This window comes from Chelonia mydas, chromosome 12 (genome assembly GCF_015237465.2).
Source record: "Chelonia mydas isolate rCheMyd1 chromosome 12, rCheMyd1.pri.v2, whole genome shotgun sequence".
Taxonomy (NCBI): domain Eukaryota; kingdom Metazoa; phylum Chordata; order Testudines; family Cheloniidae; genus Chelonia; species Chelonia mydas.
The window spans coordinates 18,154,036-18,177,889 of record NC_051252.2 but is presented as its reverse complement, the minus strand read 5'-3'; the positions used below and the strand labels follow the sequence as shown (position 1 = coordinate 18,177,889).

The 23,854-nt window shown below is 39.7% G+C and overlaps 1 protein-coding gene across 4 annotated transcripts in view; it reads right to left on the bottom strand.

Moving 5' to 3' along the window:
* Positions 1-23,854, bottom strand: part of ITFG1 (integrin alpha FG-GAP repeat containing 1) — a 208,605-nt gene that overhangs the window by 184,160 nt on the left and 591 nt on the right. For all 4 annotated transcript variants that reach the window (XR_005222226.2, XR_005222227.2, XM_037877753.2 and 1 more), the window contains exons 2-5: positions 16,455-16,524; positions 15,261-15,403; positions 12,278-12,335; positions 10,719-10,793 (exon numbers count right to left, since the gene is read on the bottom strand). Coding sequence is in view for 2 of the 4 variants with exons in the window: in XM_037877753.2 (XP_037733681.2) it covers positions 10,719-10,793; positions 12,278-12,335; positions 15,261-15,403; positions 16,455-16,524 (346 nt within the window). In the remaining 2 variants the exon portion in view is untranslated. The remainder of the gene's footprint in view (positions 1-10,718; positions 10,794-12,277; positions 12,336-15,260; positions 15,404-16,454; positions 16,525-23,854) is intronic.

Genomic DNA, 23,854 nt, shown 5'->3' with positions numbered 1-23,854 from the left:
AACATTCTTTTAACAGATTTTTGTATAGTTATGTTACAGTGGATTAAGAGGTTTCAGGAACAAGGGTTAGTTTACTGGACTGGCTTTCAACTAATTTTACGTTTAATTATTGGAACTATTATTCAAAGAGACTAAGGCAATATTATTCCCCTCCTTTGTTCCATTTTCACCCCTTTCTCTCTCATATGCCTACGTTTACCCTTGCAATCATTTTAAAGAGAAGGATTTAGTGAGATCCTACATTAAAAAAAAATACACAGAGATGACTTTGGCCCAACATATCTGCGTGGAAGAAAGGGCCATTTGTTAAGTTGCTGAAACACAGTATTTTAAGTTATAGAAAAATGAATGTGCAGGAACCATTCTAGTTACCTAAGTAATGTGTTAGGAAAATAAGTAAAGAAATACTCAGGCTGCAACAAAGTGCACAAACTAAAATTAATGGGAATACAGATCTGGGAAAGCACAAAATAATCTGTCACAACAGTCCAGTCTGAAATTCAAGCTGTGCAGTTAGTTATAAGTTACCCAAAGTATGAACCATAAATCACCATAGCACCATATCAAGTCAGAACAAGGTACAGCATCAGAATATTTCTCAGATAATGAAAAAGTATCTCCTACACTTGATACAATAGTTCAAAGGGGAAGAACCAAAACAATTTTGAAATTTTACAAGTTACAAACAGACTGTAATGCAGTTACTATTAGTCAGAAGGGGGTCTGCTTGTAATTCCTAAGTTCAGTCAGAAGTGGGCTTTCTTTGGTAAGGTTTATCTGTTGTAAAATTATTTGCATGCTAGGATCTGTACAACAAAAACAAAAACCTCAAACCCGGCACCCCAGGCAGTCACCTGCCCCTAAATCCAGCTCTTCCTAGAATAGCCATTTGGAGGTCTTTATTGGCTACTTTTAGGACGCAATACAAATCTCAGGTATTTGGCAGGCTTGATGTTGCCTGTTTTGTGGCCACCACTTTGTTTACTATTCCTTACTCTTAGTATGAATTTAGCACTGATTCCTTTCATCCATCATGGGATGACTTCCTCAAGGGCAACTGGATTAGCCCTTGTCCCATTTCGTTGGTTCAGATTAGCTGCATATTTGAATAGTTACCTCTTCAGGTTGATTTTACAGTTTTATGTTGTTTTGCCCATATCAACTAAAGGGGCACGCAATACAGAATCCCACAGCATTCAGTGTCAGGTGAAACTAATGCTCAAGCCCCAATACAGAGAAACATGAAACCAGGGAATAGGAATCTACTGTAGCCTACCCCAGATATCAGAGGTATCTTCCAAAGAAACCACAGAAACGAACACAGTACGAAGCCAGGCATTGCCTTATGACGTGGTTCCTACTTTTCTCCTTGGTGCAGAGGAGGGAAACGTGTGCTGCAAATGGAGTTTCCCCATCTCAATGAGCTTGCTGCATGGAATCAACATAGACGTTGGTGCACTCAATAAAACCACTCTCTTCTGTCTCATGCTGCTATACTTTTGGGAATGTGACCAAAAAGGTTTAAGACAACCCTCAGCTTCATAGCCTGCTACCTGAGACAGCTTTGTTGCGTTTCTGAGCATAAGACTAAATTTGGGCAAAGAGCCCATCTGACTTCCATTGACTACTCTGCACATAGACGCTGGAACATCACCTGGCAGCCTCACCAGTACCCTCCTCTTTTCACAACTGGGGCATTTTACTGGTATTTTCCAGCCCCCAAATCTTTATCAACTTCTAGCTAACAGGTGTTGGGTAAAATTAATCACTAGGGAGTTCAAATTCAGTATTTGACTAAGTGAAATGTGTGTAGCTTTTTGAAGTGTATTCTATATTTTATACACAATTAAGATTTTGACGGCTGAGAATGTGTTAAACAACTTTAATTACTGTATTTTAAGAAAAGTCTTTATAAAGTCATTTAATAGTTTTCTATAGCATTCACATCCAGGGAATGGTCATTGTTACTTGTATAAGATAATGTTGCGTGATGCCGCACTGGGCCTGTAAACTGCACCACAGGGGCCATCTTTCCATTGTGCCAGGGGGTTCTCAACCCCCGGCTCTGCCCCAGTCCCCACCGCCACTCCACCCCTTGCCCCCAAAGCCCCACACCACCTCTTCCCACCCCTGCTCCACCCTACCCCAGCCTCTTCCTGCCCCATTCTGCCTGAGTGTGACACGTCCTCGCTCTTCTTCCCCATAGCCTCCAAACGCCACGGAACAGCTAATCGCGATGGGCAGGACGCAGGCGGGCAGGAGGTGGTGGGGGAGGAGGGGGAGGTGCTGATAGAAGGGCTGCCTGTGGGTGCTCAGCACCCACCCTTTTTTCCCCATGGGTATTCCAGCCCCGGAGCACCCATGGAATCAGCGCCTATGAACTGCACCATTATTTTCAAATCACCAGTGCATCTCCAAGTGATTTTTCATTGCTGTTAGCATTATCTTCTCTCCTTCTATCTTTTTAAACCATTGTTTGGTGCAATAAAAGCAGCAGGGCTTCATTATGACAGTCAGCAAGACAAAAAAGGAGCTCTGGCTTGGAGAAGCACAACTCAATTTCACAGGGAGACTTGTCTTGTTAAGGTGTGGAAAGGTACAGAGTAGTTCTAAGGCTTCTTGAGGCCTCCAACTCCAAAATCCAGTGCAGAAATTTCAATATTCTTACAATTCCTATTTTGGAGATGGGAGTACAGGTTATGGTTGAGTGCTGATTGCATGCAGTGCTACAAAGGAGACAGGGATATTTTCATCAGAACCTAATATGCATCCACAAAGAGGATCTGGGGAGGGGTGGTATTTAAGAGAGTGCAAGAATTGCAGGAAATTAAACAGCTGCACCCAGCCCAGAAGTGAAGGCTTTGTCAGGGGCAGCAGGGGAAGGAATTCCCAGGGGATCCTTTAAGACTTGCCTTCCCTGTTTATACCTCACCCCCCTAATGCGTGCACAGACTCCTCATAAACTTGGGAGAAGCAGGTAGTGGGACTCCTTGGCTGGAAAGAAGGGTGCTGTAGACGGTCTACTAGTTTATCCAAAGGGAGGGCTTATAATCCCTTTCCACTGCCAAAGTGTAATCCTGTGTCTGGCAGTAACAGCCCTCCCGGTCCTTCCCTTCAAATTAGAGTAGGAGCATATTTCTGGACCCTGCGGGCCACATTTTTGGAGCTGAGAAGAACTTTTTCTCCTGACTACCAGATTGGCCTGGGAGATGTGGATTTTTTTCACCTTCCTGTCAGCAGGCCAGAGACCCAGCGGGCAGTTTAGGTAGTAAGGTGGTCATGTTTTTGCACCTCAACAGATGTCCAGTGCATGTGAGATTCAGTTCACTGATGAACTGCAACTGAAATAAGAATTAGGGGAGGACATTTACTAAAGATGGTGGTAAAAAAAAGAGATGGGGCTGCTCATGGCTGGTACAGCAAGGAGCCAGCCATTCCCACCCACAACATATCCTCAACCCTTGTCTGAGGGGAGGGTAGTGGAATCACAACAGTGTTGCTGGAACAAGGTTAACGGTCTGGAGACCGCAAGAATGGTAGCAGGCCTGACTAAGGGCTAGTCTACACTGGCAATGCTAAAGCGTTGCCGCGGCAGCGCTTTAACATGGCTTGTGTAGTCACAGCAGAGCGCAGGTGCATGGTTTACACTGGCACTTTACAGCGCTGAAACTTGCTGCGCTCAGGGCAGGTGTTTTTTCACATCCCTCAGCAAGAAAGCTGCAGCGCTGTAAATTGCTGAGTGCAGACAAGCCCTCAGATGGTGCAGATTACAGGAAGAAGGTATGCAGCAGAGTCATTGCCTGATAATTTCCCTAGGCTGCAACTTAAGTTAGTGAAGTTGCAGCCTAGTTAGGCCACATTCCTCGTATGTCTTGTCCTTTTTTCCCTTCAATGAATAAATACTACACTTCTAAGTAAGTCTGGACACAACCTAGCAATGAGAACTGAGTTGCAAGAAGCAGCATACGCCTAACTCAGATAATACAAGGACCATATTTAAAGTGAATACAGAACTCTGGCAGTTTTAGATTTTAAAGCTCTTCCTTTGTTGCTTTCTTTATTGCTACTTTCCACAGGCATGACTTATTTTTTGTTATCTAAAAGAGTCTACCTTTGAATGAGAGACATAGAACCACTGTTGCACTCAAGTGGGTTTCCAAATCATTTCCCAGCTCCACCTATCTTCTTCAATCTATAAAGACTTAATATTTGTAAAGCTATTCTGGTGGTAAGTTACAATTCAGAGCAAAGGTGACCTGCTCTCCTTTCAGCTCAGATTAGTGTAATAAAAAGGGAGAAAAACCAAGCCCTGTCTACAGAAGTTTTTGATTAAAACATGTTGTTCATGTCCATCTTCTGAAAACTAAACTTTTCTACTCATGGATCATACTTCTTTCAAGTGGAAACTACAAAGACATAATTTAACAGAACTAGAAAAAACACACCTGTGATTATATGAATTGTATTTAATATGGAACTGTCTGAAGATTGTACTGTAGGTGATCATAGAAAATAGCTGCCTTAATTCACCGTGAATAGCTGCTCTTCGCTACATTTCTGCTCTTTCATGCTGCAGTTTGTTTAATTAGGCGGGCTTATTTCCAAGCTCTTATTAAAATGTTCACATCACCATCCTGGTTCATGTTTTTCAATCAAACAAATATCCACAAATATTTCCAAGCTTTCAGGTTCCAGCACGGCAAGCCTTTCAAAGGACAGTGTTTGAATAAGACGTTATGTTTCATATACAGAAGTCTTAACTATTATATTTGGTAAAAATCCAACTCAATGTTAATCAGACACTACATGATGGGTGTTAGTAGTGATTCAGTTATTTCAAACATAGCTCTAATTAGGTTTTCCCCAACACCCAAAATAGTTCTCATTGTCTGTAGCTGTAAGGGTTAAGATCAGCAAATATCAGAATCCAAAGTGTATTTTCCATAGATTTAAGATTTAACTATGAAACTTTGAAACAAACACAGAAAAAATCATCCTGTGCAATTAAAAACAGATCTACTGAAATTATATTCCAGAACATTTACTTCTAGAGAACTATAAAACAATTAAGAAAATGGAGAACTGTTGAAATCTCCATGACAAGCCTAAACTTTTTCCATTAAAAACTGAACATTGGTTTTGTAAGGAAATAAAATAAAGCTATATTTTCCAAACATTATCAAACAGATTATATTCTGACCTATAACATTCAACCTTCTTTTGAACCATTAATCTATTTCTTTGTACCAATGTGCTCTTATAAATATTTCTTCACAGAATATTAACTGTGCTGTTCTCCTAGAAAGCTGATAAAAATCTTCCAATATAATCACTGCAAGGTTACACTTACTGTCATGAACACCCTTGGGGGATTTGCAGGCTTTGTTCCATAAATCTCAGATTTAAATAAAAGTCATCTTGATAAAATTCAAGCAGAGATTAATGGTCAAAACACTCTCTCTTAGAAGGGCATAAGAACTTCCAATTATACATTTGCAGGATTTAAAAATAATCACAATATTGTTTCCAGTCCTATACTGTAATTCTTTGTTTATCAAAAAAGATCTAGAAATCTTCAAATAACCCTGTAGTAAAAGGAAATGCTCTTATTGAGAATGATATTAAAATGATGCTACTAGTAATGATTACATTTTAAGTAAATGGGTTACACATTTGCTAAAACCTCTCACTATCTATCTTGGACAACAACGTATCAGACTAATATCAAGAATAAAAAAATTATTTAATTATACATTGCTTAAGGTACAGGAAGATGGAAAGTTAGAAATGCTGATGTACTGTTTCTATGGAAACAGGTATAATTTGATTGACTTCTCTAGTTCTATTGGGCTTCTCTTGACACAACAGCTAAAAAATGCCCCAGGGAAATTCAAAACACTTCACAGCAAACCATTTCTTTGAAAGTGATGAGCATCAGTGTTGATTATATACACAAAAAACCCCAAACAGCTGTCAGAGACTAACTACATCTGGATTTACTATGCAGCAAATATCATTGTACATTTTCATATTAATACAAACTACTAAATAATCAGATGTTAGATAATACTACAAAGTTCCAGTTAAAAGCTGAAAAAACAGTGCGTTCTGAGACTCAAAACTGCTATTCATTACTTGTGATTTAATTTAAGCAGACATTACTAAAAAACAGAGGTGTGAACAGAAAAAGGGGGCTGTACCAGTGAAATGATGTAATGCACAACTCAGTACATCAGAAGATCAGACCTAAAGATGCACATATTAGTACATAGGTGCCTAAAGCTAAGTACTCACATTACTATTTGTAGAGGCAACCAAGTTTGAATTTTTCTGCTTGGGTGTGTCGGCCATTTTTCTTTTTAAAAGGTTTTTGAGTTGTTTTCAGACTTAATATAGCTGTGAAAATGAGATGTGTTCATTTCTACTTTCATGAACCACATTGCTATCGATGTTCTGATTCTAGACTCTTGTTTAGCAGTTATTTCTTTTCTTCCACTGGTAATGTATAGTCGGTGATGTATGTTATCTGTATCTGTACAGGGTAGCAATATAATAGGCAGAGAATACAGCTTGATTTTCCAAATAGGTTAAGCCTTGTTGTTCGACAGGTATTCCCCTCAACCTTTGTGAAGGCAACGTGTTAAATTTTCCATTTTACTGAGTTACGCCCAAACTAAATAAACTTTATACATAATCATGCAATATCAATTGCACAGTCAGGTAAATTCTCTTTAGAAAATTAAAACTTTAAATTCAATTGTTGGGTACAAACTAAATATTTCATATTTAAATTTACTAGAATGTTTATACAAATTACTTTAGCTGGTCAGGTCATTTCCACAGTTTTAAACACATGGGGCTGTTTTGTTACTGTAATATTTTCTGTAAGTTAAGAAAGTCCACAAAACTTCAAAAAAAAAAAATTGAAGAGAAAAAAGAAAATATACAATAGGTTGGGTATTTTTCCATGTACCAGGCTGCTAGCAATTCACATAGAAAGCTTCATGTGCTGAGCTCAAAAGAGTTCACAAAGAAAACCATGATGGACTAAGGTCCACAGAAGAAAAGCAGCATATATAACCCTCTCCTGAGGAAATCCTGAGCCCCCCACAACAGTGGGCTGTCTCTGCTGCTTTTCTGCTGCACAACTTTTGATACTCCCCCACCTTCTGCAGAGCTCAGAAATCCTGCAGAAGAGAAGTAGAAGTGAGAACCAGAGCTAATTTGGGTTATCCAGGAACTCTGGATGTTAAGAGTTTTGCAAGTTACAAGGAGCAGTATGGACCATGCAAAAAGAACATTAGCTTAGATCACCAACCAGTCAAAGTACTGAAGCATGAAACTTTTGTGTGCATAAAACTTTGATGAGCTCAACTCATTGAAGTTAAGTGCAGGACCGGCTAGAGAATTTTAATGCTTTTATCGTTAATTATTTTTAAATTTGTGAAGTTCATTACCCAAAAGTTGTTGGTTTTATACCTTATTGTAAGTTATAAACTAAGTAATTATGGATTTTAAAAACTGAGAATAAGTACAGAATGAATCTGATCTGAGTATGAATGAGTAATGTGATGTGCAAAATAAATCTGATGTAAATATGAAACAAGTTACATTACTCAAGCCTTCTCTGTGCTGCCTCTCCCCCGAGTACCTCTCCAGTCACAACCAAAAGTCACATTGTTCAGCCAACTCTAACCCCTCCTTTCATTAACTTCTCTCTTTCTGCTTCCAATTCAAAAACTTTGCCCTACCTTCTAAGCTCTATACAATTTTGCCTCTACCTACATCTTTGATTATCTCCAAGTTTTCCTGGTCATGACCTACAAGCAGCTGCTTTTTATCTTCACAGTTCCTTCACGTTCACCTCCAATAATCACCTTGGTCCCTATGCATGCTGTCCCCTAACCTCAGAATAAATTCCCTGATCACATAGGCCATGTAGCTTCTCTTTCCTCCTTCAATTCTCTCCTTAAAATCCAGTTCTGCTATCTTGCCAATTTGTACCATACTCTTGTAAAAGGCAAAAGTGTAAATTCTGAGTTTGGGCCTAGTTGCCTATTATAGAGATCCCTATTCTATACAGACTTCAGACTTTCTATCTTCAATGAAGTTCCTCTATCTAGAAACCAGAACACTTTCCACATATAATTTCATAAAGTACATGAAGTGTAGGCTCTATATACCCTACTTAACAGTTGTTCATGGAAGGGTTATTCTAGTAACCCAGAATGACTCGAATTTATGTCCCAGGTAAGTCCCAGTCATAGTAGGTATTACTAGCTGAAGTGATCCTTTTCTTCACCAGGTAGGATTCATAAACTAGCACTTTGGAAGGGTGAACAGTCTGTGAGCTGCTCCTCCAACTTGTTAAGCTGCAGAACCAGGACCATGTTTAAAGTAACTGAGAGCATACAGTGTCAAACAGGTTTTTGATCTAAATTCCCAAAGAAAAAGAAAACAGTTCTTTACTATTAGTTTTCTTAACTAACCTCTCATTCTCATTTTCCCTATAGGCATTTTATTTTTTTAAACTGTCTCTACTATCTGATGGGGATGCATGTGCTTTTATCCTGCTTTTGCTATATTAGCCACGTCTACAACATCTTCTAATCACCAAGTAAGTCCTTTGCTCAGGGTATAACCAGAAATCCCAGATAAAGTTTAAATTTTTATTCCAGTATTCACTAGCAAGTCTTATACTGAAACCAGCTTTTTATTAAAGAGATTCATATTCTGTTCCACTGTTCTTGAAATTCTAACCACCAGACACCCAACTATAAGTTTGCAGTTAGAGAAACACAGGAAAGGACTTTTATTTTCTCACTGCTGCTCTAATCCTGAGGAAAAATGCATCTCTCTTCCTTGATAGATCTCTGCTCTTTTAGGATAGGTCTGCATTTGAAGCTTGGGGTTTTTAATCTGAATTCCCAAAGAAAAATAATGCAGTTCTTTACTATTAGTTTTCTTGAAGTATTTGGGGTGTGATTCCCAGGTTGAGACATACTTGCAATAGCTCTTATAGAACTAGCACACTAAATATAGAGTGTAGCCAGGGTAACATGGGAAAAGGGGAGAAGAGACTAGTCACCCCAAATACTTACCATTCAAGACCCTAGACATATACCCTCTTACACATAATAGTTTCTCCATGCAGACATATTTGACTTGGTGAACATTAGATACTATAATGATAGGTGCTATAAAAAAACCCTAAAAAAAAATATAAAAGGTTAAAGAACAGTCTTGGGGTAATTAAGTCAAGTTGTCTTCTCTGCAAATATATAAGATTAGGAAAAGGAAGATATAAACCGTATCTGAATAAATATGGAACAGTTAACTTAATTCTGATGCATACATTCTCCCAACGTCACCACACCTACATAACAGTATTTAAAAAGGAGTCAGATAAAGCTTTTAAAACAAAACAAAACCCCCACAAATTTGGAAGTAAATGTTCTCTTGTAAATTGCCTCTTGCTTAAATACAGCTATTCCAAAAGCTAAAATTCAACAAGGTATTACTGCACGGGAATTAGTACTGGATATTTAAAAGCAATTAAAAATAAAAGCAATTAAAAATAAATAAAAAATGGAAAAAACTTAATATTTTCACATTGTGCATTTGATTTCTTTGCTGTAGTGTAGGCGGAAGGTGTAGAGAGCCCCAGCCTATTCTAATACAGGAGACTACTCCCACAAGGAACCAACAAGTAAGTGGAAGGGAGGAAAAGAAAACAAGACAATTATAGACTTAGTCCAACAGTAATTGGTGTAAACAAAAATCAACAGCATTCACTCAGTTAAAATTTGTTCCAAAGGCTTTAGGCAACACAATATCAGGAACTAATTTCATCTTTAGGTAATATTTTACTATTAACCCCTGAACCAGCCAAGTGTACCTCTGTATATGTCAAAACTATACATACTTTATGCCTCAACCTGAGCACATGAAAAATATTGCACACATTTTTCATGTCTGTTCCCTAATCACTAATGAACAGCACACTGGTATCTTCTGATATACTTTTGCATTTACATGAATGGAATCTTGGAGTGTATTAGGCCAAATATAAGTTATAGACTTCAGTGTGTACACAGATGACAGGTTTTTGTTACATATTTGCACAGCAGCAATCAAAAAGACTCTGGCATCTATGTTCTACCATAATAAAAATAAATGAAATTGAATTCATTACCATTGTACACCATAATACACCTCTACCCCGATACAATGTGACCCAATAGAACACAAATTTAGATATAACGTGGTAAAGCAGCACTCTGGGGGGGAGGGGCTGCACGCTCCAGTGGATCAAAGCAAGTTCGATATAATGTGGTTTCACCTATAACGCAGTAAGATTTTTTGGCTCCCGAGGACAGCGTTATATCGGGGTAGAGGTGTAGTTGCAAGAAACCACCATGTACTTTCTCATACCAGCCACCATTACTCAAGTTTTAGGTTCTTGAAACCGCCATAGAATTTCTAGTTTATTATACAGAAGTGCACAGAAATTAGATCCTGTGTGCCACAGACTACACAGAACATTGCTCCTTAAGATATCAAGAGGAAGAGGGCCAACTCAAGAGCTCCATGTCTGTACACCACCCGCTCAACATGGAGATTTCATGCACTTACACTTACAGTAGAATTGGGTGTGCCAACAACTGATATAAACATTCATGTTACATGCTAATAAATAAGTAAACATTTTAGCTTACCTGCCTATCAGTATCTGAGGCCTATCTGACTCGTTTGTGACGCCAAAGACATCAGGAATTAAATCACCATTGAAGCTGAAAATGTGAAAAACAAGCTGTGTCATCTTATCCTTTATTAACAATGTTCAGTCTGACTATTCTAAATCATCCCTTTGTATTTGGGACTCTAAGAATTGAAAAACTTGATTCTGTGCATTCTTCTCTGAAGATTCAGTTCTAGTCTGCACTACAGTAGAACATCAGAGTTATGAACAGAGTTACAGACTGACTGGTCAACCACACACCTCAGTTGGAACCAGAAATATGCAATCAGGAAGCAACGGGGAAAGGGGTGGGGGTGGGGGTTGGAGAGAAGCAAATACAGTGCAGTACTGTGTTAAGCGTAAACTACTAAAAAATAAAGGGAAAGTTTAAATCAACATGCCCACAATCCCTACCCTAACCAGACCTATTAGAATGATTAACTATCTCCCAGCCACCGTCCTTTTAGCAGATCTCTGCACCTGTCTCCTCAACTGTCCTACCTTAATCTCCTCACAGGCCCTATCAGTTGTGGTAGCCTCTCTGCTTCTCCTAGGTCAATGCGGACTTCTAACCTTTCCTACAACATACTATGAAGTAAACAGCCTCAGCAAACATGAAATTTGAGTTCACCAATCACTGTGGCTGTGCAGAAGGGCTGCTTATTTGAGGTTGCAAAGATGACATAAGCAGTATGACAGATGCATGGAATATCCAAAGACTATAGTATCTACTTTATACATGTAATAGGTATCTGTTTGGTCTAGGGATTATATTCTAGCTCCATTGGGGGAGGTACAGGAGTTTCCTGCAGGAACTAAGATCACTTGGCAGGGACAGGGATAATTAATGCAAATCAGTAGGCCTGTAACAAGTCTAGAGAACCTCCACCCTGGGGAAAACTGCATGAACTGATCTGATTGATGTCACCTGGGCAAACAGAGAACTGAGAACAGTATAAAGTGACTATCTTGCTACATGAACAGAGATTACTTTCACTGCATCCAAGTACTGACATGAGACTGTGACAAGAGATACAGACCTCATGAGAGGACCCGGAGTACTATGAAACCTACCAGGGTCCTATGTAGCGGCCAAGTATTATCTGGTAAGCATGCATGTAAGCTGTTTATTGTTTTCTCTGTAATGCTTTTGTTCTGAATAAATACTTGGTTTTATGAACACTGGCTGGTCACTTTGTTAACCCTGTCACTGTCCCTGAGAGAGGAGGACTGCAGATGTAGAATTAAAGACCGATCTATTGAGGTGATCACAGTAAATTGAAGCCTAAATGCCTGGTCTAGAGGCAGCAAGTCGTGAGACTTCACCTCAAGGAAATGCGACAACCTGCAGCCTGGATGCTTTCATGTTGTGTTTTTAATATCGGGCACATTTCAGACTTAAGATATTAGGTGTTTTAATTTGACATTGTTAAACAAACTAAACACTTAAATGTTAAATACTTTTTAATATTTAACATTTATGTTCTAATTTATTTCTGCAAGTTTTGTTCAAGGTAAGATGCCATACATACTTACTCCATAATTAGAGGCTCATCATGAAAAGTTTTATTTAACACAGTCTTACGATTATAATCTGAAAACAGAGAAAGCATTCACTTGATTAAATTGCACACATTTTATGACATTAAGACACCCAGCCCTCATTATACTATAGTCTTTATTAACTTTAGGTTTTCCAAAGCTATTTATTGAGATTTTGTTTGTTGGCTAGCGTATAGATCATCAAAAGCGCAGCCAGCCTTCAGCACAAACAATATAACTGACGGCTTTGAGCTCCATGTAAATTTTAATTGCCAGAACAAAGAAGAAAGGCAATTCAGAGACCCAACTCTGGAACTTACCATCTATAGCAATGTGGGGGCTCAACAAAATTACAAAAATAACCCTTACTACAAAAGTCCATTTCTACCTAGGTTAGTAATCTTATAAAATAATACTAAAACGTAGATTGAAGCATGTGAAAATATGGTTAATAAGGATAATCTGAACCCGTTGGGACAAAAGCATGTCCAGATATAACATATGCACAAAATGTACCTGAAAAGTATTCTTTATTCAGTGTTTCAGAATAGCAGCTGTGTTAGTCTGTATTCGCAAAAAGGAGTACTTGTGGCACCTCAGAGACTAACAAATTTATTTGAGCATAAGCTTTCGTGAGCTACAGCTCACTTCATCGGATGCATTCAGTGGAAAATACAGTGGGGAGATTTATATACACAGAGAACATGAAACAATGGGTGTGATCATACACACTGTAAGGAGAGTGATTACTTAAGATGAGCTAATACCAGCGGGCGGGCGGGAACCTTTTGTAGTGATTATCAAGGTGGGCCATTTCCAGCAGTTGACAAGAACGTCTGAGGAACGGGGGGGAATAAATATGGAGAAATCGTTTTACTTTGTGTAATGACTCATCCACTCCCAGTCTCTATTCAAGCCTAAGTTAATTGTATCCAGTTTGCAAATTAATTCCAATTCAGCAGTCTCTCCTTGGAGTCTGTTTTTGAAGTCCTTTTGTAGTAATATTGCGACTTTTAGGTCTGTAATCGAGTGACCAGAGAGATTGAAATGTTCTCCGACTGGTTTTTGAATGTTATAATTCTTGATGTCTGATTTGTATCCATTTATTCTTTTACGTAGAGACTGTCCAGTTTGACCAATGTACATGGCAGAGGGGCATTGCTGGCACATGATGGCATATATCACATTGGTAGATGTGCAGGTGAACGAGCTTCTGATAGCGTGGCTGATGTTATTAGGCCCTATGATGGTATCCCCTGAATAGATATGTGAACACAGTTGGCAACGGGCTTTGTTGCAAGGATAGGTTCCTGGGTTAGTGGTTCCGTTGTGTGGTTACTGGTGAGTATTTGCTTCAGGTTGGGGGGGCTGTCTGTAAGCAAGGACTGGCCTGTCTCCCAAGATCTGTGAGAGTGATGGGTCGTCCTTCAGGATAGGTTGTAGATCCTAGATGCTGCATTTGAGAGGTTTTAGTTGGGGGCTGAAGGTGATGGCTAGTGGCGTTCTGTTATTTTCTTTGTTGAGCCTGTCCTGTAGTAGGTGTCTTCAAAAGGTTTTCTCCCCCCCCAGCCCCGCTCTCCTGCTGGTATTAGCTCATCTTAAGTGATCATCTTCTTACAGTGTGTATGATAACACCCATTGTTTCATGTTCTCTGTGTATATAAATCTCCCCATTGTATTTTCCATTGAATGCATCTGATGAAGTGAGCTGTAGCTCACGAAAGCTTATGCTCAAATAAATTTGTTAGTCTCTAAGGTGCCACAAGTACTTCTTTTCTTTATTCAGTGTGTTGTTTAAGACTGTAGCACAATGTAAATTGGAAGGACTAATTATTAATGAGGAGACTATGTGGGAAGTATAAACTGGCTGGGTGTCCAGCACTGCTCCCCCCACAGACCTCTCAAACCCTACATCCAACTGTCCCTGGCATCTCTCTGTCCATCCCTGCTCAAAGCAGTCAGTTATATTGTTTCCTTTCACCCTGCACTTTCATTTGCACCCATCTTCTGTCCCCCACTTCCTGGGCGTGCACTAGTACCCTGCCCTTCCATCTTCTACACCTTCTATCTCCTGTAGGTATATAACCTCTCCACTAATACCATTCTATGCCTCTCATTCTCCAAGCTCTCAAGGTCCCCTGAATCCCCTCTCAGCCAACTGGCAAGGAGGCCTGCATCTTCCTGTTTGTACCTCACTCCATGTCAACCCTTCATATTCCTCCCAAATCCTCTGGTCATCTCATGTCCTTTCCTGGACATGCTCCAACCCATTTCCACAGTCTGCTACTTCACAATCCATTCCCCCCACTTGTGACTCAGCCCGGCAGCAACAGTACTTGAAGTCAGTAGTAGCTCGATTTATACTTCACAAATATTTTAATATTGATTGTTTAAATATTGCTTTTAAGACACTTAAAGACTCTTTAGCCTTCCCATCCCTCCCCAAACCTTCCCGTAAAAGCTGCTTCTCAGCAAGGTCAACAAAAATCGAGTAACTTGGAATTTCTAAACCAAACCATTTTATTAAATGTCATGAGCCCAAAAATGTTAGCATAATGTTGACAAATGAAGGAGAGATAAATTTTCATAACACTGTATCCTATTTCTTACGCATCTTCCCCAGATAAACTTTAGCCTAGGATAAAAATAATTATTCTTGAGGATGTAGGGAAGTTGGGAGGAGGTAGAGGCAGCAAGAAGGGATGGGGGGGAGGAGTAGAGAAAATCAGGTTTATATTAAGAAAATAGCTCCAACTTGAACTGTGAGTTGGCTATTGCTACCCCATAATAAAGAGACTGATTTTTTTACCCTCCTACCCACTGTAGTTCTACTACAAAATTTTATGCAGATGTGAAACTGCGGATCTGCTATGGATGTTTAATCAGTATTTCTGTTATAAACAAATAATGGTTATGTTGTCTAGTAAGTTATAAATAATAAAAAAAAAAAATTAAGTTAACAATAGCACCAACTTACCTAATGTTTGATTGCGTCCCCAGAAAATAATAACTGATAGTTCATTGGTGACATGATTTTGTGGTTGTGTTGTCAGGAGGACATCCATTTGTGAATCACCATCATAATCTCCAGGAACCACACTGGTTATGACACCCTGATTTCTACAATTATAAAATGAAACATTTAAATGTGCAAATGGATATGAGATTAAAATCTGTGGTCCCCTAAAATACTGAACATCCATAGACTAATAATTTCTTTTCTTTTTGCAATGGGTATATTACATGAAATTTTGTAGAATGAAAGTTTTAGCCCTAAGTCTTGGCAGACATTCTCCAACCCTACCCAATACACTCTTCTCACAATCCCCAGTACTTGCAAAACTTTACTAGTCCCACACTATATCAACTTATCACTGCGGGCCCCTAAAAGCTCTAGTATAGACACAAGGAAACCTTCTAGTTTGATCCCAGTAGCTAGATCATAAAACGTGATGTCTAAGCAGTTGGGACCGGAGCTGTAGATTGGGGCTTCAGAAAGCCCCATCTTTTCTCCTTTGTTGTGTCTTATTCCTTCTCACATACTATCTTTTGTTTTCTGCTGTCGTTCTTTTGGTCCACACACACATTGTTCCTTGAGTATCTGGGCTTTGTCTCTAAATGAGAAGCTTGAATGTCAGTGCACCTGTACTCATGTGTTGGCATGTGCAAATGTGTGCCTATTCTGTGCATGAGTACTCAGTTTGTTCAAACTCATGTACAGTTATGCACATACATGCACATATGAAAGATGTAAATAAGGATATTCAGTTTTCTGTGCACACAGTAGATGGGCATTTGCATAGGAACTGGAAATCAGGCCCATATTCTGCATTAAATAAGTGAAACTGAGAGGGGAATGTATCTAACTAAACATAAACCCTATAGATTACAAAGTTCTTATTTCCCCAACTTCTCTCAGAGGATGCATAAAATCTAGGCAAGTACAGAAAATACCAAATGGCCTTTCCTGACATCATTAAGCAAACTCATCTTTCAAGTTTAAGCTTGAATTCTGTGGACAAACTGAATCATGCACTTAAACAGACAAAAAAACAACGCAGAAAGAATCTTAATCATGCTCCCACTGAATCTTGCTTCCAATTCACTCAGTCTTAACCAAAATGAATGCTTCCATCACATCATCATCAAGATATTATGTATCAATACTTACATTGACAACTTGACTTTGGGTTTAAAATAGGGCTCCTTTTGATCTGCCAAAAAGATAAGTAATTCATTGCCTAAAAAGGAAGCAAATATATAGCATTAAATGAACGAATAAACCCTATTAGATACTGGTTTTATGAGAATGAACACAATATTTAACAAGGTATGGTTGAGATGGTTTGCACCTCCAAATATAATTGCTGCTCCCAGCTAACAAAGAAGAAATATTCAAAAGTAACCAAGTCTCATTTCTTCAGGGCCGGCCCACAACATTTTGGCACCTGAGGAGGGGAGCTGAAATGAAGCCCCCATGCCTCCTCACTTGGGCCAAAACTTTGAAAGGTCTCAATTCTTCTTCCTGTTCTACACCTCTCATGGTACTGCTCTGCTACCTCCCCCAATAAAGGAGAACTAACAACTTAAAATGCCTTGTTCAAAAATTTTAAGTAACACTTAACTTTCAAATGCCTGAACAGCAAACGTAACTTTTCTTGTCTGCATGGTAAACACTGGCATTTTTATCTGTTTGAATAATCAAAGTGGTGCTTTTCGTGCCTTCTTGGTTGCAAAGATTCGAACTGCTTCCTGCTGAAGGTCCGCAGTCAGGGCCAGCTCATGCTCTATTGAGATGGTTGCAAGGCCGACCAGCCTCTCCTGTGTCATTGTGGAGCGTAGATGTGTTTTTATTAACTTCAGCTTGGAGAAGCTGCGTTCTCCACTGGCAACTGTTACAGGAAGTGTTAGAAATATGCGCAGAGCAACAAAAGCATTTGGAAAGAGGGCAGTCATCTTATTTGTGCACATATATTCCAGAACAGCCTTTGGAGCTGATCTTGCTGAAATGTATCTTGAAAGGGCTTTCAGTTCATCACCTAAATCACACACATCAATATCGCACTTGTCATCATGTGTCAACACTGTCTCCAGTTCCCTGCACTGCTGGTGTAGTTCTTCTTCAGGTATAGTGAGGAGTTTTGGAATATCATACATCCCAAATATACTGCTGTGTTTCTTGAGCTGCATGAAACGTTCTTCATCTGACTGTATTGCACAATCTAGCACCTGGTTAAAGAATTCAACTTTGAATTGCTGTTTGGGGTCTCTTATGGGTTTATCCCGTGCCTCGTAATCAAAATGTCTTCTTCTTTGGTGACTCTTGTATTCTTGAATGGGTCGGAAAATAGCTTCAGTGTGAAGTTCCTCTGCCAACTCTGTGCACTCTTCAGAACGTTTTGAAATCCCTCATCTGACCGGTAAGACTGTAGGTATGACTTTGCTTTGTCCAGTTGTTCCATTGCTCCAGATATATCAAGGTCAACATCTTGGAGTCTCTTGCTTACAACATTTATTTCAAGCAGTATGTCATGCCACAACACTAAGCCACACAGAAATTTGAAGTTATGTATGTTTCTGATGATTCCATTTCCCTCCACCACTGTTCTCCCACGAACAGTTCCTGTCATAGCATTATCCTCCATAATGACAACTATGGCATCATCTATCTTCCCAATTTGGTGTTTCATAGGCTTTATCGCCTCCACTCCACTTTCCCATTGTGTGGCACTCAGTGGTTTCACTGTCAGAGAAGTTGTTCCCAGATGTTGCTTCAAAATTTGCCATTGATGAGCTGATGCAAAGAAAAATACATAGATGCTTTGAATTACATTAAAAAATTCAGCCACCTCACTAGAAACTGATGCTGCATCACTGACCACCAAGTTCAATGAATGAGAACTGCATGGGACAAAAAAAGCTCGAGGGTATAACTCTTGGACCTGTGTCTGCACTCCTCTCTTCTTTCCTCTCAGGTTGGTACCATTAGCGTAGCCCTGACCTCTCATATCAGCTATCACAATTCCTGTATCTTCCAGCTTTCTAAGAAGCACATTTGCCATATTAGCTCCTGTAGTATCATCAATGTCAATAAATTCTAGAAAATGCTCTCTGACAGTCACCTTTGCAGGGACATTTTCACTGGGTTCTGTTGTTGTTACAAAACGCACCATTAAAGTAATTTGTTCTGTATGGCTGATGTCAGGTGTGCAGTCCAGAACAACAGACTAATATCTTGCTGACTTCAGATCTGCCACAATCTTCTGTTTGACTTTTGTTGCCAGTAACTGTGTGATCTCATTTTGAATTTTTTTTCCAAGATAGTGGTGAGTGTACATTTCTTGGGTGGTGACTCTCCTCAGATGCTCCTGGAGTACAGCATCAAACTCAGCCATCAGCTCCACAATTTTAAGGAAGTTTCCACTGTTTGGCACATACAGCTGATCTGAAGTGCCACGCAGCGCTAAGTTTTACTCTCAGAATGGCAATGAGCCTTTTCAGAACATTTTGCCAGTAAAGAGACTCTGATGCAATCTTTTCTTGATGCTGATCATCTATGGTGGCCTTTAACCTTAGTCTCATCTCAAGCTCTTTCCACCTATGGAATGCTCTCTGGTGATTTGCTGCCTTCTCATGGCATGCCAGATTTCTAGCCAGTTTTTTCCATTCCTTTTTTCCTGTAGAACCCAATGTGGCTGGAACATCAGACTGGAAGAGTTTGCAACAAAAACAGTATGCAGCATTCTGGGGTTTTGCATACATAAGCCATGGCCTCTCCACTTTGTCACCATTGGGGATTTCACACCAGTAATGTGTTGGATAGAAACTTCATGTTCCCCAAAGACAACGAAAATAGAAGTTTTTCACTTGCTGTGGCCCATGCAGTACAGGGAAGTCCCTCAGGCTACTGCTCAAGAGGGTCCACAGTCCTGGATCATCTAGACTTAAGGAACTAAACTCAGCAGAAGTTGTTTCTTGCGCCTCCACCACACTCTTCTCTGATCTACACTTTTCTTCAGGAATGTGCATGGTTACATCCATTTGAGATGGAGATATGGATGCGGCAGTAGCTGCCATTCACCTGCACTCTGACTAACTGGAAGATCAGGCATCTCCTCACCACTCACACCCTCACTGGGGCTGGAAGGCTCACCGTGAACATTTGTATCTATGTATCTCAGGAGAGCTCCTTCCTGCTTAGGAAGAAAAACTTCCTTTGCTTTCTTTTTTTTTTCCTGAATGCTGCCCTAGAGGGGCGTTTTCTTCTTTCAGTCATGACTGCTGTTCTATGCCAGCTATAGTGGCTCTCAGTCAATTGAAGGGGACAAATAAGCAGGTTGGTAGCAGGGCCTGAGTGAGGGAAGATATCGGTGTCTTAAGGACCTAACTGGCTCCTACTACTTCAGTTGACTGCCTGTTCCCCTCAAGTGGGTTCAGGGAAGCAGCAGGAAACAGGAAGCTCCCTGAGAAGCTGGTGTTAATCAGTCCAGGCTCCTCGGGGTGCTAGAGAGGTACAGAAGAGGCTCCTCTTCCTCTCTCTGCCTGCAGCTCCTTCTGCTTTCTGTTATTCTCTCTCACCTTTTCTCCTGCCTGCCTGTTACGTCTCTTGTGCCCTCCTTCCTCCAGCACAGCACTCAACCATCTCTGTGCATCTAGAGCAGAGAGAATACATATGCACCAGCAGCAGACACAATTTTCTACACTGAGTCCTAGTGGTGCGCCCCCCCCCAGTCTGGTACCTGAGGCAGCTGCCTCAGTTCTCCTCAAGGTAAGGCCAGCCCTGCATTTCCTTTTGCTTCAAAAGAGGTAGAAGGGGAATATTTTTTCACCAGGGCACTATGAGCTGCATTTCAAATTGAAGTGAACTTAACTCAAAAAACCCCCACATTCTTGCTCCAGTCACATCCAGATGCTTGATCCAGGTTTTTGCAGCAGAATCAGAGCAGCTATCCTGGGTTTTCTATTTAGTCAGTGAAACTACAGGGACAAAAATTGCCTAGATTCAGAAGGATCCAGGTGCCTGTTCTGGGTTTTTGTGGTACTGCTGCACCAAGGTCTGGATTTATTTGACATACTGGAAGCAGCTAGATTTCTTCTCTATTTCTGCAGTAGAATTAGAGATGTTGGGTCTGAAAATTGGCTAGATAGAAGTGCCAAATTTGGGTTTTTGCAGTGCTGTTGCACCCGCATACTTTGGGATCTAAATATTCTTGATGCAGTAGGAGCAGCTAGACTTAGTCTCTATTCTGATGATATAACTTGAAGGCTGGAGTTTGAAAAAACCAAACCAAAACAGTAGGCTACAGGTATCGCCAGCTTTTATGTTTAGCTCTGGTGTCAGAGAAATTTCTTTCTCCTTTCATATATCTAGGGGAGTGGGAATCAAGGTATCATGCAGTCACTCTAGTTTGAAACTAGTCTAGAAAATGGACCCTCAATCAGGGTCCAAAGACAGCATTCTAGAAGCAATACTTGGCCGCTGAAAGTACCCTGAGAATGATTAGAGCTGGCACGGCTCCTGGAGCTCTAATGTTACAGTACTTCCAATGCATAGCAGCCTGACCACCAACCCCCTCTTTGTACTGGTCTTCAGGTAACTATTAGTGAAAAAAGCTGTGTTATTTTAGTATTTTGCAAACCTTGTGTCAATGAAATCTTAAGTTCAGAGAATTCAAATAATCCAATTGGAAACAGCAATATTTACTTATTTTAGATGGACTTTTTCAGATAATGCCTAACCAGAAAAGAGGAACATGTATATGCAATTCTGCTGTGCAGAAGCAACCATAAGTTAGTCATCTTATGTAAAACCTTAATGTTTACATACATATATCTGAAAAATAATGAGCCAAACATCAAATATCTTCTAATATAATCACACAATTATCAGTATTCGTTTTAACTCTAAAATAAAATTTGTTCACTGCATATTCCAGCTGAGTACTTCCATACAGCCATGTTTAGGACTGCTAGCATTTAAACAATCCAACTAAACTTCGAAATTAATTCACACCTTTGCTGCTGCCATTGTACATTTGGGAACAATTTTCTGAAAAGTTGAATGAGCAGAACATGACTCAAGTCATTTGCAGTGTAAATATCTTATAGCTGTGAAGGACAAAAACTTCAATTTTTAACACGGCAGTTGGTATCTGCAAAAGACACTGAAATTTGATTAGAAAACTATGTATTTTGCCATTTGTATGTATCCATGATTTCCAAATGTCCTTTTTTAGCATGAAAACAAGTCTTTCATCCCAACATCAGTAGTTTGATTCTGATCTAAATATGCAGTAGTGATTGGACATTGTTACAGTTTGGCAGCTGTTGTGTGGCCTAAATGAAATTTAACCCCAGCAGGTGGACTTTCCCATCATAAGTTATTATACAATTTGACACCAAGAGTTTGTTTTGACTAGAATCCCAAGGCAACCTCAAAAGGCCAAAGATGAATGGAAAGTGATTTACTCTATGAGCCTCAGAGATGCTTCTTCCCACAACAGGGTAATATATTAGCAAGACCAGTAAGTAAGCTTGCCCTGCCACAACCCATGTTGTATATTTTCTGTCTTCACAGTTAGATATTTAGCTCATTTCACACTCATTAAGTTTATTTAAAAATAAATTTAAATGGTCTTACAGTATTTAATAATATTTTAAAATTCTTAAGCATGTGTGTTTAAAGAGTTCTTTCAAAAAAGATGCTGTAAATGGTTTCAAGCCTCAGAGGAGCAAGACAAAAGTGATCACGGCTTGAGATTTCTCCGACACCTTAGGAAAGTCACAGAATAGTAGGACTGGAAGAGACCTTGAGAGGTCATCTAGTCCAGCCCCCTGATATAGACCATCCCTGACAGGTGCTTGTCTAACCTGCTCTTAAAAATCTCCAATGATGAAGATTCCACAACCTCCCTAGGCAATTTATTCCAGTGCTTAATCTCCCTGACAGTTAGGAAGTTTTTCCTGCGGTCCAACCTAAACAGCCCTTGCTGCAATTTAAGCCTATTGCTTCTTGTCCTATCCTTAGAGGTTAAAGAGACCAATTTTTCTCCCTACTCCTTGTAACAACCTTTTATGTACTTGAAAACTGCTATGTCCCCCCTCAGCCTTCTCTTCTCCAGACTAAACAAACATTTTATTTTTCTATCTTCCCTCATAGGTCATGTTTTCTAGACCTCTCATCATTTTCACTGCTCTTCTCTAGACCTTCTCCCATTTCTCGATCTCTTTCCCAAAACGTGGCACCCAGAACTGGACACCATACTCCAGCTGAGGCCTAATCAGCATGGAGTAGAATCGAAGAATTACTTCTCGTGTCTTGCTTACAGCACTCCTGCTAATACATACCAGAATGATATTTGCTTTTTTTTGCAACAGTGTTACACTGTTGACTCATATTTAGCTTGCGATACACTATAACCCCCCAGATCCCTTTCCGCAGTACTTCCTTCTAGGTAGTCATTTCCCGTTTTATATATGTGCAACTGATTGTTCCATCCTAAGTGGAGAACTTTGCATTTGTCCTGATTGAATTTCATCCTCGTTACTTCAGACCATTTCTCCAGTTTGGCCAGATCATTTTGAATTTTAATCCTATCCTCTAAAGCACTTGCAACTCCTCTCATCTTGGTAGCATCCGCAAACTTTGTAAGTATGCTCTCTAGGTCATTATCTAAATCATTGATGAAGATATTAAACAGAACCGGACCCAGAACTCATCCCTGCAGGACCCCCACTCAATATGCCCTTCCAGCTTGATTGTGAACCACTGATAACTACTCTCTGTGAACGGTCTTCCAATCAATTATGCACCCACTATAGCTCTATCTTGACTGTATTATCCTAGTTTGTTTCTGATAAGGTCATGTGATCAGAAACAATATCAAAAGCCTTACTAAAGTCAAGATATACCACATCTATAGCTTCCCCCCACCCATTAGGCTTGTTACCCTGTCAAAGAAAGCTATTAGATTCGCTTGACATGATTTGTTCTTGACAAATGCATACTGACAGTTACTTATCACCTTTTTATCTTCTAGGTGTTGGCAAACTGATTGCCTAAATATTTGCTCCACTATCTTTCTGGGTACTGAAGTTAAACTGACTAGTCTGTAATTCCCCATTTTGTCCTTATTTCCCTTTTTATAGATGGGCACTCTATTTGCCCACAGAACATGGGCATCAATCCTGCTGCCTGTTGCATGCTAAGCAAGCATTCTACCACTTGAACTAATTCCCCTTGACGACATAACATTACTTCAATTTTTGTTACATGCATCTTCAGTATAATGCTGACTGTAGGATAAGACTACAACTATTAAGTGACATGCCTTAGAACAGAAACCAATGATAATACAATATTGTCCAAAAGTCTCCCTCTGACCAGACTGACAAAAATGTCAATATTGTTTCACAGAGATGAGAAGCCCTTGGCCAAAGGACTTAACACTCACACCTTGTTTTATGATCGCAGATAAAATTAGGAATTAACTTGTGTTAGAATCAAGACCATTAATATTTAAGAGTTACACCCAGTACTTACCCCCTTATTACGTTATATAAGCATTACTG